The sequence below is a fragment of the Triturus cristatus genome, chromosome 4_1, assembly GCF_964204655.1.
Source record: "Triturus cristatus chromosome 4_1, aTriCri1.1, whole genome shotgun sequence".
Taxonomy (NCBI): Eukaryota; Metazoa; Chordata; class Amphibia; order Caudata; family Salamandridae; genus Triturus; species Triturus cristatus.
The window spans coordinates 804,700,293-804,717,329 of NC_140585.1; the positions used below are offsets into that span (position 1 = coordinate 804,700,293).

At 45.6% G+C, this 17,037-nt stretch overlaps 1 protein-coding gene across 2 annotated transcripts in view; it reads right to left on the bottom strand.

Annotated features, from left to right (window-relative positions):
* The window catches only part of GNS (glucosamine (N-acetyl)-6-sulfatase), a 250,164-nt gene that overhangs the window by 128,808 nt on the left and 104,319 nt on the right, over window positions 1–17,037 (bottom strand). For both annotated transcript variants that reach the window (XM_085653417.1, XM_085653416.1), the window contains exons 5-6: window positions 15,634–15,732; window positions 13,918–14,085 (exon numbers count right to left, since the gene is read on the bottom strand). In XM_085653417.1, the coding sequence (XP_085509543.1) occupies window positions 13,918–14,085; window positions 15,634–15,732 (267 nt within the window). The remainder of the gene's footprint in view (window positions 1–13,917; window positions 14,086–15,633; window positions 15,733–17,037) is intronic.

Genomic DNA, 17,037 nt, shown 5'->3' on the forward strand with positions numbered 1-17,037 from the left:
CCACTTCTGCGAACGCTGTACAATCTGAGACTACATCCCTTCCCTCCATACCTCACTGAACTGCTGGGTTGCATTTCGGATCTCTCTTCCATTTATACACGATCCTTGCCCTCAGTTCTCATAGTAAACATACTTGCATTTATTTGTAAAAATCACAAGTCCAACAGCAGGATCCTTACATGATACTATAAACAGCTAATAGCTTCCTTTGGAGGGTAGGCTGAAGCTTCGTAAGCACTACAAAAATCAATTCCCAAGATCCTGCTGAGGCCAATTATACATATGCACTTTTACCCCGCTCCGTCACCTGATCTGGTATGCTGGAGAGTCAATCACAAAAGAAAGCTCCTACAGGCCAGTTAGTAACTTTCTACCACATACAGCACCCAAACAGAGACGGAAAGGAAGACGTCTACCTCTTAGCATACTTCACTCCCTCTAGCTAAAGGGTTTGAGACAATAGTACTGCCGATATGAGATTCGACCAGGTGATGGCAAAAAAAACCTTGGCTTCCAACCGGCACAGACTTTTGCAGTTACAAACTGCAAAATATATTTTTTTAATGTATGCAAATGCAGCTTCGATTTCTTGCAGAGAGCAAAAAAACGGCCAGCAGCAACACTGCCCGACAAAAAGTAAATAACATCATGTATGCACTACAACTGTAGACCAACTTAATCTAAACACAAAAGGTTGACAGTTCCTTTGTAAAACACTGCAGCATTAAACGAAGTCCCAATTTCAGACAACGGGAAGAAAACACTATCAATATAGACAAAACATTAATCACCTCCCAAAAAAACTATTGCATCCACACAGGAAAGAAACCACACATTACATGAGAAAGTGGCCCAGGTACACTGGCCAAACAGTCAACTCATAAAAACAAAATATTTGTCTAGGCTAATGACATCACTCGAAATGTCTTCACTTCAGAGCTTTTAAAAGTAGTCGCCTTTAAAAGATGCAGGAAAAATATTTTTTTGGTCGTAATTTAGGACTTCGCATGATGCACAAAAAGCCCCATCGGCACCTTTGTAGCAGCATCAACATGAATCACAAGCTAAAACGACGAGCCAGCCGGTGGGGTAATTAGCCCACCAGGCCTCGATACTTTGATAAGAAGTGTTCAAGAGCAGCGCTCTAAAGCGCTGCATAAAATCATAAATATGAGCATCCAGATATCCTGAATGCATAGCGCGAGACATATTCTGTACTCCATTAAAAAGGTTAACTAAAAAAAAAAAACTGGGAAACCAGACTGATTCTGCTACAGCCCAACTGGGCACCAGATTACTTATGCCACAGGGAAAAAAACCAGGATGCCGAGCACATATCCCTCAAAAACACTAGAGGCATGCATCGACTCTGTTCACTAGGAAAACCAAAAGGTGCCTCATGCCTGAAAGTGGTGTCCTTGCTAAAAAGGACAGGGTGTGGCTTATATGATCTAGTCGTTAGATTTCTCTAATGACATACACATGTTGCAGGCGGGTGCACATACACTAACTCAGCGCCAGCCCTACTGGGCTCTACAAGCCATCGTCTTTCTGGAAGCCTCCTGTAGTCCACCAGTAACTGCTAAGAAAGGGAGCGAAAACGTCACTCTAGGCACATCTCTCAATTGCACTACGTGGTACATCAATTCGTTGACTAAAGAAAGGAGACAGAAAACAAGCAGCTTCAAGCCTGACACCGGCGCTCCATGGAAAGGCTCCAGCCAGGGGGGCGGAAGGGGTGGCTTATCATGCAGGCAGCTGGCCTGCTGGCTCTCTGGTTATCTGCCGCTCGGGGGAGGGAACTTATCGGAAAGAAAAACGCAACTGTTCAAGTGCAAGGGTTAACTAACGAAATTCCGGTGCATTCTCCCGAAGGCCAAGAAAACATCGTCTCTGCAAAATGCCGGCGCCACGGTAGTTTAAAAAAAAAACAAAAAACGCCATGACGTTAAAGGTTTCGCAAAGACTGCTCAAATGAGATTAACCAAGAGAAAACTATTGAGAGCAAGGCAGTATAGTAAAAACAAACAAGGCCGGGTGAGATTACTAGCTGTAAGGGGCCCCACCTACCCGCACTAACGGACCCTGCGCCAGCTTTATCGAAGAAATTAAAGGATCCGCCGATAAAGAGAGCGGAATGGGTAACGGAGGTGCCAGAAAAATGAAAGGCCAACCTGGAGAGGAGAAGAGGTGGTATCAGCGATGAGGGGGGAGAGAGAACAAGATATGTGCCGAACACGGGAGCCAAGAGCAGGGGGAGAGGACGCCATTAAAACCACTGCCTTTCTCCGAGGCGAAGCAGAAATGCCTCGGAGAAACGCAGCTGCGGTTTCAGATTCGGGGGCGTGTTTCTTTTTCTCTCCTCTTGCCATTGGCAGGAGGAGAGAAAAACACGCCTAAAAAAGGGAGTTGCTAAAAAGTGGAAAGAACAGCAAGAAACACGCCCCCGAATCTGAAAAAGACGGAGCCTATTTGGAGGGACGGCTCTCTCTTCCAATGGCTGGCCTCCGTTTAGGAAGCCAGCCAATGGAGGAGAGGCAAAAAGAGAGGCGGGCTAAGGAGCCACTCTCAGAAACATTAAATCTCCGACTTCCGGTTCTGCCTTCGGCAGACCGGACGGTCCTCGACCTAAAAACAACTAACCTTTCATCCATCCATGTATTCACCCATTGATTCATAAGTTCACTCATCCATCAATTCATTAGTGAATGAATTGATGGATGAGTGAAATTATGAATCAATGGCCTATTCTCAGAATTCTCAGAATCAAACTCTCACTAGCACACTATGACATACAAAATAGCCAAATAATGTTTTTATTAAAAAAAAGAGGCTGATTAATATAGTTAGCAAAAGAAGAATGGCGCAAGGAAGCTGAAATAAGAAGGGGCCATGTGCAGCAGCTGGAAAGCTGCCAGCGAGGTAGGAGGCTCCTCCGAGCAACACGGACATAAATATCCACTAAACAACAAGGTTGATAACTCCACCACCATGCTGTATGCCTCTCTAAGCAGGCTGCATGAAAAATAATGATGTAAAAGTATCGAGAAACCAATAAGGAATTACTAAATACGCAAGGAGATTTTTTTTTAATTTTAACAAACCGCCTGTGGTTTAAGAAGGTACTGAGGACGGACTACAAATCCTATGATGCCCAGAGTTGGTCTCCATGCATGCACCATTCCTTACCCCAGTTTCAAACACCATACCCCTCGTAAGTGAACACTCTGAGCCTTTCCTCACCGTATCCCTGTCGACCGGTATGCTCCTGCCCTCTGTTTATTGTGCAGGGGCGGGGGCTGGGGGGTGGCGGGAGATGAACGATCCTCATCGGTATGCCAATGGCACGTGAAAGGGGGAGGGTACGGCCCTGTATAGAAATATTACACCACCCCAAATACATACACACATCACTATCACTACTTTCGTGTTCACATGGCACACACTACCCGCATCAGGTAACGATGCAGCACTCCTACAAAAATAGCTCATTTCTACATTTAAAAAAATGTATACAAGTCAATGGCATGTTCTTTTTTGTTTGCTTTTATTAAAGAAGAATTATTATGCAGTATTCAATAGGCATGCACGTTGCTTTATTACGTCTGGCTCTAACCAAAGCACCTCTCCGACCCGTGGGATAGGAAAGAGCCCTGCCCGCGGCTGCAGTCAAGTTTATGATGCCTAATTAAGGGTAATTTACATGCAGATGATAAATTAACAGCAAAAGATTGGCTCGCCTTCCCTGCCCATAGCCTCTCGGTGCCAACGTAACTTATACAACCAGGAGGGCAGCTTTGCGCCCTCGAGGTCAAGCAATGGTTATAAATACCAGAAAACAAAGCGCTGTGAAAGTTTAACACCCAAAAAGAGCCTGGTTGATGAAAAAGGGAGAGGGGGTGCAGGGCCTGTGCTTATAAGTGTGTTTTAATGTGGAATTAAGGTGCCTGGTGACGGGGCACTGGCCGGCGCAGCAGTGAAATAAGCGGTTTAATAGGGAAAAGTAGCTGCTAATTCTGTGAGCCCCAGCTTTTTGTGCGTGAAGCAGAGAGCTTGCAGCAAGCGAGCCAGCTAGTGTATGTGGCCTGTTATGGCTAGGGCAACATATATGGGGCGAGCGAAAGTGAGCAGCGGCATTTAAACCAGCATTTAAACAATTGAATAAAGATACGCTTGTGTGTGCGCATTAAAAACAGCTGGAGAACAAAGCGCCGTGAACAGATTAGAAGTGTGCAGTAAAATATTATCGCGGCACCGCAAAAAGTTCTGCATTGTCCAGTGGCACCTAAACAATACAAAATAAATACCGGAAATCAAAGGTCAAACGTACCGGAGAACAAAGCTCCGTAAAAAGCTCTGCATTGTCCTCTGGAATGAAGCTGACGAGGAGGGAGTGGGAGAAGGGAGGGGATTCACGCGCTGTATGGAGAGGCCTGTGCATGTTCACGCTCACATGCACGCAGGCTTTAGGCCACTCTGGTAGCACTTTGAAAACCCGCTTACTAAAGGTCTCGCCTGAGCTAGTGCATGCGCTAGCACTTAGGCGAGACCTAAAAAAGTATTGTGCTTGATTGAATAGACTAATGTTCCTTATAATAATCTTTAGTGTCACTCAGGGCTCCCCCCCCTTTAGTGTTACTCGGGGGTCCCTGCCCCACCTTTGGAGCGCGCTGCTCAAGCAAGCTTGTGGCTTGCATCAGCCTGCTGGCAGCCTCACCCAACTGCTTGCTAGAATGTGTCATTATTGCGCTTTTCTATCCCCCGCACGCAGCCTCTGACTATCAGCCTGATGTCATTGCTGGGGACGTCATATCCTGCTGTTGCAGCGCGGCCCGCGCGGTGTGTTTGTCTGGCTGCCTGGCAGTGCTGCGGAGAAATAATCATGGTGCAGGCAGCGGCGCTCTCAGCACTGTCTGCTGCAGCTCGCGCCGGCCCAGGACGCTGGGTTACTCCGTCCTGTGCTGATACTGTGGACCTGCTGCGGTGTTGAAGGTAATATGCTGCCATACTGGGCAGAGTATGGGCGGGAGTACTGCACACATGTCCGGGAATCTTCAAACATAAACCGAGGCACATCTGTACGACGGTGTGTAAAGACAGAGCCGGAGATTGGGCAGAGTCCACATTTTACTGTAGAAGACAGGGACATGGGAGAAGAGGAACCTTGTGCGGGTCTCGTGGTCTTCGTTCTTTAGCATTAAAAAAGCTGACTTCACTCAGTCCAAACAGGAGCGCTCTTCTGATCCTCGCCAGCCCCGTCAGAATTAAATCAAACGATCCAGGGCCTAAAGTAGGAAGCAGATTTCATTAAATCGGTCAAAACATATTATTATTTATAAGAAACGTCGGTGGTGCTGCCTTTCTCTCTTTGCTGCTTTGGATTAAAAAAAACTGGCTCCCAAAATAAGTGATGGTGCCACGTCTGTAACCGCCGGTACAAATTAAGGACCGGTTATCAGGAAATGCACAATCTCTTTCTGATAAATCACTGGTGTGACGGACTGCCATTGTTTTTTATTCTCTTGACGTCACACCGCTAGACGCCAACATAATGACCTCCTCCTGTGTCTTTGCTGGCTTTTCTTGGGTCTGTCCGAGTCGAGGAAAAGGAGGCATAGTGAATTAAGGTATTTTCAAGAAAATGGTAACTAAGGCAAGTAGTGCAGGAACAGAAACTAAATTAAAAAGTTCAGATTGAGATTCAGAGGCCCTCCAGCTGACCCAAAGCCAGATCTCTGTCTTGAGGCTTCAGAGGCCCCTTTCCTTTCACAGTTGTATTTAAAGTGCACTGCACATTTTTGCTACTTCTGAGTGCTTCATACAAGGTGGTGCGGAAGACGGGACCCGGGGGAAGAGGGAGTATAATAGAGTTTGGATGAGAAGGGAGCGACCCAAAGATCAAGGCAAATAGGAAACACTAAGAATGGAGAGGCTGGTACAATGGCAAGTAACATAGTAAACATGTTGAAAAAGCAGATGACATACATATTTATGTAACAAACTGCAGTGATGCTTTGCCTACACCACGTTCGCAATGGCACTTACTGCAGAAGGGACTTTGTTGAAAAACAGTGAGGGCAATTATGGTGTCTGGGCGCTTTGGTGCCACTGAAGGGTGGAGAGGGTAAAGTAGTAGCCTTTGCGGGGTGCAGATGCAGCAATTAAGGCAAACTACACTGCAAGGACTAGAGGGGCTTACAGTTCCACAATTTAGCACAAAGGCAACCTCATGATCGGCGATTTTGCAGCAAGTCTCCTGCCTCAGTCACTTTCAGCAGCTGCACTTCCTCTATGTCTTGCACAGTCTTGCCACACGCCATAAAAGTACCAAGGAGCGCCCCCAAAACCCCAGAGAATGCCTGCCTCCAGCACTCACAGCAACCTCCCCTGTTTCGTTAAGTGCCAGGGTTCTTGCAGGAGGAGCGCTCACACCAACTTGCAGCATGAGTACTTGACTGTGCTTGCAAGAGTGGGCACAAGGGCGCTGCACCAGGCACTTACGCAACTTGTAGCACAAGATGCCCTACCAGTCAGTACTTCGCAGCACACTTTATCGGGAAGCTTGAGGCAACCTGCACTTGCAGCGGTTGCACTTAGAGCAATTTTCACGGCTGCATTTACAGTAATTGTGTCAGCCGTGCATCTGTTGCATCAGGTGCCTCATATGGAGCGTGGGCACCTGCAGCTGCCCTCTTACACTGTGTAGAGCCCCCACATCCCACCCAACACAACCCTTCAGGGGTCCTACATATGCACCATGGGAGCGTGCAAGCTGGATAACCTTGTAAAACAACACGTGTGGTGCGCGCTGAGTGAAACAATCCCAAGATAACACGGTTACTCTGTACCGTTCGCGCTGGGATTAAGAGTGCCGATAGAGCGGTTTAAACATGAGAAGCAATGATTAGCGTCCGAATTAGCTGTATGTTCGTCGTATAACCTGCATGGCCAGACACACGTAATCACTCATTATGATCACGTCTGCCGAGGATCGTGTAAACAAACCTCCGTGCACTTATTTTGACGTGCACTCACACACAAGACACTCTTTGTGTTTAAGGAGCGATGATTAATTTTTATTTTTTTAACATCTGTTTGTAAGAGGGTGACCTTTCACATGCCATGCACATTCTGTCGGGTGGGGGGCGCAGCTCATTTGTACGGCCATTAAGACCCTGTAAAAAAGCCCTGCGCACCCTTCTCGTGGCCCTCCGTGACACCCATGTGAGATGCATATACCGTGATAACTAATTTGTGGACGGTAGTAGGTGGTGGGCCGGGCCGCTGGGGGGGCCCCTCTGTGCTTTCCAGGGGGGCCCCCTCAAGTTTCGTTACGCCACTGTGAAGAAGCATTTACATCCATCACTCTAAAAATCAGAACTTTGGGCTGCTGAGGATTCATAAAGAGCATCTCCTATAAATCCACCTGCTTCACAGATCACAGGAATTCACACCACAGGAGTCCCACTGTAGACGCCATCAGTCCTGGCAACGTCAATTTCTCTGTGGAAACACCATATCTTCTACATCACAGCCCAAGAAGACAGAAACGGAACACAGGAGTTTCTCCCTCGCTGGCCACAGTACTTTCCTGTGGCGCCCAACCCACTCCAAGTTCCCTGAGCTCTGCTTTTAGTTGGCTTGTCCTAGACAGTCTACTCTTTCCTTGACCTCTCACATCCATGGTCAAAACACAGATCATCGCTATCTTGATCCAGCTAAAACCAGTGGGTTCTGTGTACATCTTTGCAGCCACCAAGGTCAATTTCAAAAGCCACAATGCAGCTGTTTGTAGAGGTTTTTGTTAGTAGCAATACACACAAATTCTTCATTTTCATCAAGAAAGGAATATGCTACTTACCAGTATGTATCTGTTCTTGGCATGTAGAGCTGCAGAGCCACACACTTAGGATAGTAGACCGCCATCTGGTGTTGGGCTCGGATGCTTGCAGGTAGTTTTTGTCTTCGGAAGAAGTCTTTGGTCACGAGATAGGCGGCTCCTCCCTTGGACTACAGTGCGCATGGGCATCAACTCCATCCTTAGATTGTTTTTCGCCATGATGGGAAATGATGGAGTTTGTAGAAAAGAGAGAGATGTCCATGTGTGATGTCTAAGTAAGACAATGCTGGAACAGATACAGGTCCCGGGGAGGTGGGTGGGCGTGTGTGGCTCTGCAGCTCTACATGCCAAGAACAGATGCATACTGGTAAGTAGCATATTCCGTTCAAGGCATATGAGCTGCAGATCACACACTTAGGATAGACTATATAGCAGTGTCTCCCCTAGCGGTGGTCCCCTGTATCGGTTGCAGCAGTTTGAAATAAAGTTTTAAGGACAGCCTGACCCACAGAAGCTTGTTGCTTTGCTTGCACGTCAACACAATAGTGTTTAGTGAAGGTGTGCGTTGTAGACCATGTGGCTGCCTTACAAATATCTTCTAAGGGAATGTTTCCTAAGAATGCCATGGAAGCCCCTATTTTGCGTGTGGAATGCGCTCTAGGGGGAACTGTTAGTGTGCGTTTAGCCTTGTGGTAGCATATTTGGATACATTTAACTATCCACCTAGCTATCTCAGATTTGGAAATGGGGTTGCCTTTATGTGGTGGAGAGAAAGCAACAAACAATTGTTTTGTTTTGCGGAATGATTTGGTTCTGTCAATGTAGTAAAGAAGGGCTCTTTTAACATCTAAGGTATGAAGAGCTCTTTCAGCTACCGAGTCTGGATTTGGGAAGAACACTGGTAACTCTACTGATTGGTTAAGATGGAACGGAGATATGACTTTTGGAAGGAATTTCGGATTTGTTCTAAGAACCAATTTGTTGCGGTGTAATTGTAAGAATGGTTCTTGTATGGTTAAAGCCTGGATTTCACGTACCCTTCTGAGGGATGTGATAGCGATGATAGCGATAAGGAAAGCCACTTTCCATGTGAGGAACTGTAGTCCGCATTTATGCAGAGGTTCAAATGGGGGTCCCATGAGCCTTGTAAGAACAATGTTTAGATTCCACACTGGATAGGGTGGTAATCTGGGAGGAATAATCCTTTTAAGTCCTTCCATGAAGGCTTTGATCGCAGGTACTCTAAATAGTGACAAGTGTTGTCGATTTTGTAAGTAGGCTGCTAATGCTGCTAGGTGGAGACGTATGGATGAATATGCCAAATTACATCTTTGCAAGTGCAGTAAGTAGCAAATGATGTCTTGGATGGATGCATCCAACGGGTTTATATGATTGTTAGTGCAGTAAATGGCAAATCTCTTCCATTTTGCAGCATAGCAGGCTCTAGTGGTAGGTCTTCTGGCCTCCTTTATAATATTCATGCAGTCTGGTGGCAGGTTTAGGTAACCTAACTCTAGGACTTCAGGAGCCAGATCGCTAGATTCAGTTGACCTGGATCTGGGTGTCTGATTTCTCCATGGTTCTGGGTTAATAAGGATGGGGAGAGGTGCAGTTTTTGGTGTGGAACTAGCGAGAGTTCCAGTAGTGTTGGGAACCACGGCTGGCGTGCCCATGTGGGAGCTACTAGGATCAGTTTGAGAGACTGTTGCCTGAGCTTACGTACCACTAATGGAATGAATGGGAGAGGCGGAAAAGCGTACGCAAATCTGCCAGACCAGTTCATCCATATCGCATTGCCCTTTGACTCCGGGTGGGGAAACCTGGAGGCGAAGGTTGGGCATTTTTCGTTTTCGTGTGTGGCGAAAAGATCTATGTCTGGTTGGCCCCATTGTTGGAAAAAGGGCAGTAAGACTTGTGGATGTAGTTCCCATTCGTGGATCTGTTGAGTTTGTCGACTTAACAGATCGGCAATTTGATTGTGAACCCCTGGAAGGTGTTCTGCAAGTAGGTATATGTTCTGGGGAATGGCCTATCTCCAAATGTTCTGTGCGAGCTGGCACAGCTGGAAAGAATGTGTGCCTCCTTGTTTTTGTATGTAATACATGGCTGTCATGTTGTCCGTCCAGATGAGGACAGTTTTGTTCTGGAGATGTAGTTGGAATGATTTTAGTGCTAGGAACACTGCTAGCAGTTCCAGGTAATTGATATGGAGCACTTTCTGTTGAGTGGTCCATTTGCCCTGAGTGGTGTGTCCGAGGAGATGGGCTCCCCATCCTATGAGTGATGCGTCCGTTGTCAGCACTATCTGTGGAAGAGGCTCTAGGAACGGCCGCCCTTTGGACAGGTTTTTTATGTTCCACCATTTGAGAGAGCGATGTGTGCGGCTGTCCACCAACACCAGATCTGTAAGTTGTCCGTGAGCCTGGTTCCACTGACGTGCTAGACATTCTTGCAAGGGACGCATTTGAAGTCTTGCATAAGGCACAATGAAGATGCATGACGCCATCATGCCTACGAGTTGCATGAACACTCTTGCTGGAAGAGAGTGTTGGGTTTGAAATTTTGCGATAAGAGCTTGTATATTGGCTGGGATATGCTAGGGCTTTGGAGGGGTTTATGGTGGCTCCTAGATACTGATGTATGTGAGAGGGTTGGAGATGAGATTTGGGATAGTGTATTGTGAATCCCAAGTTGTGTAAGATTTGGATAGTTTGGTGAGTGTGTAGAACACATTTGTTGAATGACTTGGCTTTTATTAGCCAGTTGTCTAGATACAGGAAGACATGAATTTGTTGTCTTCTGAGATGTGCTGCTACTACTGCTAGACATTTGGTGAATACTCTGGGCGCGGTTGTTACTCCGAATGGAAGGACTGTAAACTGGTAGTGTTGTCCGTCCACCACAAACCTTAGGTACTTCCTGTGATCAGGATGTATGGGAATGTGGAAGTAGGCATCCTTGAGATCTAGTGTGGCAAGGAAATCGCCTTGTTGTAGTAGTGGGAGCACTTGTTGAAGAGTGATCATATGGAAATGATCTGAGTTTATATACAGTTTTAGGGGTCTGAGGTCAAGTATTGGTCTTAGAGTCCCGTCCTTTTTGGGGATTAGGAAGTATAGTGAGTATACCCCTGTACCCTGATGTTGTAAGAGAACTGGCTCTATTGCGTGTTTTTGAAGCAATGAGAGAACCTCTTGTTTGAGGAGCGCAAGATGGTCTGGTGACATGGAATGCTGTTTGGGTGGTATATGTGGGGGGATAGTTGTGAGTTCCAGGCAGTAACCATACTGGATAATTTGTCTTACCCACTTGTCTGTTGTGATGGAGTTCCAGACAGGTAGGAACTGTTTGAGTCTTCCCCCGACTGGAGTGGAATGGTCTGGGGGCAGTGGGGGAAAGTCACTGTTTTGTTGCAGGGGAGGTGCGAGTGTTGGTATTGCCTCGACCTCGTCCCTTAATGTTGTTTCCTCTATATCCTCCTCTAAAATATCCTCTACTGGGGGATGTTTGTGTAGCGGGTTTGAACGTAGAGGAGGTGTCCGCTCCCATATTCTTGGAGGCTCCTCTGTAGAAGGAGCGTCGAAAGGAGCCACGTGGTTGTGGAGACTGTAATGCTCACATGGACTTAGCAGTCTCGGTGTCTTTTTTCATCTTTTCAAGGGCAGTGTCTACTGCTGGCCCAAATAGCTGTTCTTGGTTGAATGGCTGACTAAGTATGGTAGTTTGTACCTCTGGCTTAAAGCCTGAAATGCGTAGCCAGGCATGTCGTCTAAGGAGCACACTTGTGTTTATTGCTCTAGAGGCGGTGTTAAGCGCACATTTAATTGACGCATTTGTAATAAGTTTTCCCTCCTGGATAAGGTAATTTGCCTGGGTTTTATATTGGTCTGGCAGATGTTGTAACAGATTCTCCAACTGGTCGTACTGAGCCCTGTCATAGCGTGCTAGTAGGGCTTGGGTGTTGGCAATACGCCAATGGTTAGCGGCTTGTGCTGCTATTCGTTTGCCAGAGGCTTCTAATAGTTTGGATTCTTTGTCGAGGTGGTGTATCTCCTGTTTGGGAGTTGGCGCGTTTCCTAGCGTTGGAAACAACCAAAGAATCCAAAGGGTGCTGTCCTTTGATGTAACAAGGATCTTCAGGGGCAGGCCTATATTTCTTTTCTATTCTTGGGTTAAGAACCCTGGCACGGACAGGGTCTTTAAATACCTCTGGGGTGTGTTTTAGGACTCCTTTAATCATAGGTAAAATTTGTACAGACTTTTGAGACTGCTCAAAAGTATCTAATAGGAAGTCTTCCTCAGGTGCATCGGAGTGCATGGTGACGCCATGGTAAAGTGCTGCTCTATTTATTAATTGGCCAAACCCCAGGTGGTCATCTGGAGGTGATGGTTTGGAGGGATATGGTGGAGGGTCAGGCATGTCTGGTAGAGGGAATGCCCAATCATCCAGTGGTGCAGTATCTAGAACCGTGAATGGATCATTAGGATCACCCCCTCCCCCTAGGTCATCATCATCATCCTGTGGAGGTGGTGTATGTGATGGAGAGGGTACTGGTAAGGGTGGCGTAGGCAGAGGGGGTGGGGTAGAAGGTAGTATGGGAGAGGAAGGAGGAATAGGCGATGTTGCAGAGTCCTTCTTGTTTATAGGTACTGGGGCAGTTGGTGTGTCCAGTTTCCGTTTTTTGCCTGGCACCGCGGTGACACGTCCAGTCTTTGGATTAATATAGATCTTTTACTGTCTTGGATCAATGGGATCTGGATGGAAAAGTTCTTGTTCCTCTGGAACAGTTTTTGGCGCTGATTTTTTCGGTTCCGATCGAGGTTTTGGTTGATCGGTGGAGTTTTTGCCTTTAGGAGGTGTGTGAGAGTCCTTACCCAGTAGTTTCGGTGCCGATGATGGTTTCGGAGCCGAAGTTTTATCCGTCAGCTTGGGAACCTTCGGTGCCGGTTTATTTATGGGCCTCGATGTTTTTGGTGCCGACGGTATCGGAGGCGATTTCAGTGCCGTGAGGTCTTTTGTCTTCGGTGCCGGTGGAACAATGACATGCGGCTTGCTCGGGCCCGAGCTACCGGAAGGCTTATGTTTCTTCGGAGCCGAGCCCGGACGCGGGGCTTCTGAAGGATGTTTTTGGTCTCGACTGAGGCCAGCAGGCAAAGTCTTGACCAATGCCTTTGGTTTTGGAGGGGTTGGGGCAGGGGCAGGGGCAGTAGTACTCACGCGTTGCCCAGGAGTAATGGGGTCGTCTGAGTCGTCTGCTTCGGAGATGATTTGTAGATCCTCGGAATCTTCTTCCGGGACCCTCATCAAAGATGTTTTCTGGTTCTGGAGCTGGGCTCTGTGCCATGATGTGGCGTCGAGCCCTTCGAACTCGAATGGTCTTTTTGGATCGAAATGCTGCGCAGGCTGGACAGCTCGACTCGTCGTGTTCCCGTGATAGGCACAGGTTGCAGACTTTGTGGTGGTCACTGTGCGGAAATTTTGCTCCACACTGGGGGCATTTTTTGAAAGGCGTCCTTTCCATGAGCCGTAGGCCTCACGGCGTGGATAGGCCCAACGGCCCGCGTCGACGTCCGGAATCGAGACGATGAAATTGATGTTGAGTGAAGGTGCTTCGATGGTTTTGTGGAAGTTTCTCACTTCGAAAAGCTTGGAATTGAGATTTCCAACCGGAGCGGAAAAGTTGCATCCGAACCCAATGGTGGAAAAAACCAATCTAAGGATGGAGTTGATGCCCATGCGCACTGTAGCCCAAGGGAGGAGTCGCCTATCTCGTGACCAAAGACTTCTTCCGAAGACAATAACAACCTGCAAGCATCCGAGCCCAACACCAGATGGCGATCTACTATCCTAAGTGTGTGATCTGCAGCTCATATGCCTCGTACCTGTATTTATTGATAGTTACTGAATGTTAGATTATGTGTGCAATGCTCAAATTAGGAAATCTGGACGATGGCTAGACTAGTATCAAACTAAAAGTGTCTGTCACTTCCCATCCTTCTTTTAAGTGAAGTAGGACGCGAAACACAGCAAAATTAACTGTACCAAGAGCAGAAACTCGCAGTGTGGTGTATCTTACCTTTCCATGGACATTGAAGTTACTGGTCCGCGGAGCATTGACATCCAGAAAGCTCTTCTCATACTGTGGGGCAGCAGTCCATGGGGCGTGTGGGGCAGGAGTAGAGATCATCATGAAGAAGGGTTCATAGTTAGATTTGTAACTCAGAAAATCTAAAGAAAAATTTGCCTACAAAAAAGAATAAAAAATATATAAAACAGAAACAGATATATGGTAGGAATACATTTTGGGGGTATTTGGTGGTTCCTTTCTCTTATGAATAAATAAATGCTGACTGCTCGGACATTACTACTACATTTCACCCAGGTTTATTGAGCACAACTTGATTCTTTTTGTCTTCCAGCCATCTCCAAATACTCGCTTTTCTGGTCCTGCATAGGTACTCTACTCTTCGCCAATGACAATCTATTTTGCTGCTGCTAATAAGCATAAAAAGGCACAAATTCATTGTCACATTAACAGAACCCAGCATGATTATGCTTTATTGCCTGACTAACAAACTTTCAGTTAAGTTACCTATATGACACAGCTGTCAACCGACTGCAGGGTATTTCTGTGTATTTGTAATTCTCCTTCTAACTCCCTGTCTAACTCCCTGGGACCCACGGAAGTCCAAACCTGTGCCTAGATCAGGCCAGTCCCTGGATGCAAACAATGCGGTTATATTCTTAATAGAGTCTGACACAGTTTTGTTCCAAAGAGAAGTCTGGTAATTCAGGCGGATAGGAAGACAATTATGAATGTTACAATATTTTTGGGGTGCTGTAGATTAAACATATCACACAATACTGAGTGACAGAATATTGTGGTACATTTTTATCATACATAAAATATTGCCACACAAATATCATATTTTCAGTATATGCTATCTATTTTACCATAACATTATTGCCACTTCCATTGTTTGTCTAAAGACCGTTTTTTGTATACACACCATTTACTTGTAGAAAATACACTGATAAAATACATAACACATTAGAAATACTACATACGTGTTCTTAAGTCTGGTACTAAACCGTATGTAATACTTACCTGATAGCATTATTGCAAATGCTATTTTTCTTCAACAATATTAAAACCTAGACATAGGTGTGGTACACCCATTTAGATTAACAATTTAGCAGAAACTACCATATAGTATTTACATTATTGTCTGTTAAGTGTAACCAATAGTTCCATTGGGACGCAAACTGCTTTTTAAAAACACATACACTCTATACTCAACCTAATAAAAAGAAACTCCGCTTAAACAAAGGAAAATAGAAAATATATAGCTTCCTGTGACCGCCTCCTACAGCCCTGGAGGCTGCGACAGAGAAAGCCTGCTTGTAAACAATCATTAGATACTCACAGGCAAAGGTGAGCATGGCCCTGCTTACGTACATGTCAATTGGAAAGTAAAGAATGAGGTAACAGCAGCCCTTGAACATCGGTCACTCAAACGCCTCAATTCACTTTCACAAATTCAACACAAGGATCTTGGTGGGCTTTTCGATTCGAACTCCAACGCCACTTGCTTTATTTCTGCCAATTTATAATGTGGCAGTAATTGGATAGTCTTTTAACGTATTATAGCCAAAGGGTCACCTATAAGCCTGAGTTATTTATCTGCTGCAGTTAAAGATGTTTCATGCTTGAGATATTCGCATTCAATATGTAAATGTGCCCAATAATCCATTTGTAGTACATACATTGTGCCTAAATAAAAGCTCTTACCAGTACATCAGTTAGGTAATCCACACTGTAGTTCTCGCCAAACTGACGTGCTTTGCCGTTCACAGAAAGTGTGTAATTGTAGTATTTAGAGCTTTTCTCCTAAAGGAAAGATATAGAAATTAAGTCCATCGGTAGTGCAGACACACAGATCCTATGAACCTGAACATTGATGTGCGTGTATTTAGATTAAGAACCTACGACCGAGGAACAATAGGTAACCAAAATGTTTATATTATATCAATTTTGTTTTCCTTAAATTAGCCGTACTCTACATATTAATGAGTTATTGTCCAGGCCTAGGGATCCATTAACACCTCAGTTTCTGCATTTCCAAGTAGATGCCTTAACAATGCAAGGCTAGATTCCAGAACCATTTTGTCAACCCCATACAAAGAACTTCCAATGGAAAGAAATACCACTAATAGCTAATGTGGTCCGATCACACCTCAGTTTCTAAAACTAGGCAGGAACCAAGCACTCTGGGGAGAGAGGCTCTGCCACCCATGAACAAGGGTAGGTGTAGAGGGGACTGTTGGTTTTCTGAAGCGTAGTTCTAGGTCATGACGGATGATTCAGAGTATGCAACATGTTTCTCTATTTACTTGCTTACAGACAATAATATTCAAAAATAATAGAGGAAGAAGATACATATAAAGAAATGAAACAAATAATAATGCTTTTTAAACCTTTTATGTATACACCAAAAAATGATCATGATCGGACTATGAAAAAAAAAAAATGTGTATCACTCCCGTTTTAGGCACATTTTCATAGTTCACTATTTATTTGTTCCGGCAATGACTTGTGGTACATTCAGAATGTTGAAGACACTAGCGGTCCGTGCAGGTAAGTGCGGTGAGGCAGGAGGGGGGGATGAAAGTGACAAACGACAGGTTAGGGAATGTAAACTAAATTTAAAAAAACAATTACCTTGCCGTTTATGGGACCGGTAGTGGGGGGGGTATTGTGGTGCAGCACTGTGGATCATGCAGGCAATTTTGACATGCATCCTGGCCTCTAAGTGAAGCCAATTCAGTGCACCAAGTTCAGGGGTGATGTGTTCACTTTTTTGAACCTGTGATGAGCCTAGCTGCAATGAGTGTAGCCTTCAGAGGTGAGGTTTTTGGGAGGCCCAAAGGGTAGTGACAAAGCTATCTATTCCCAGCTGGAACCTAAAGCTTATTAAATGTGATAAGGAATCTCCAATGTTATCCTATGGGAGGGGTAGGCCGCCCAGTAGTGAAAAACAAATTTACCAGTCACTACCAGGACATGTCCAACCTTTTAATTACGAAGCACCCTGCCCTATTGTCTACCTACAGCGTACCTTAGTGGTGACTTATATAAAACAAAAGGGGAGTTTAGGGCTAGGCAAGAAGGTTTTATTGCCAAGTCAACATGGCA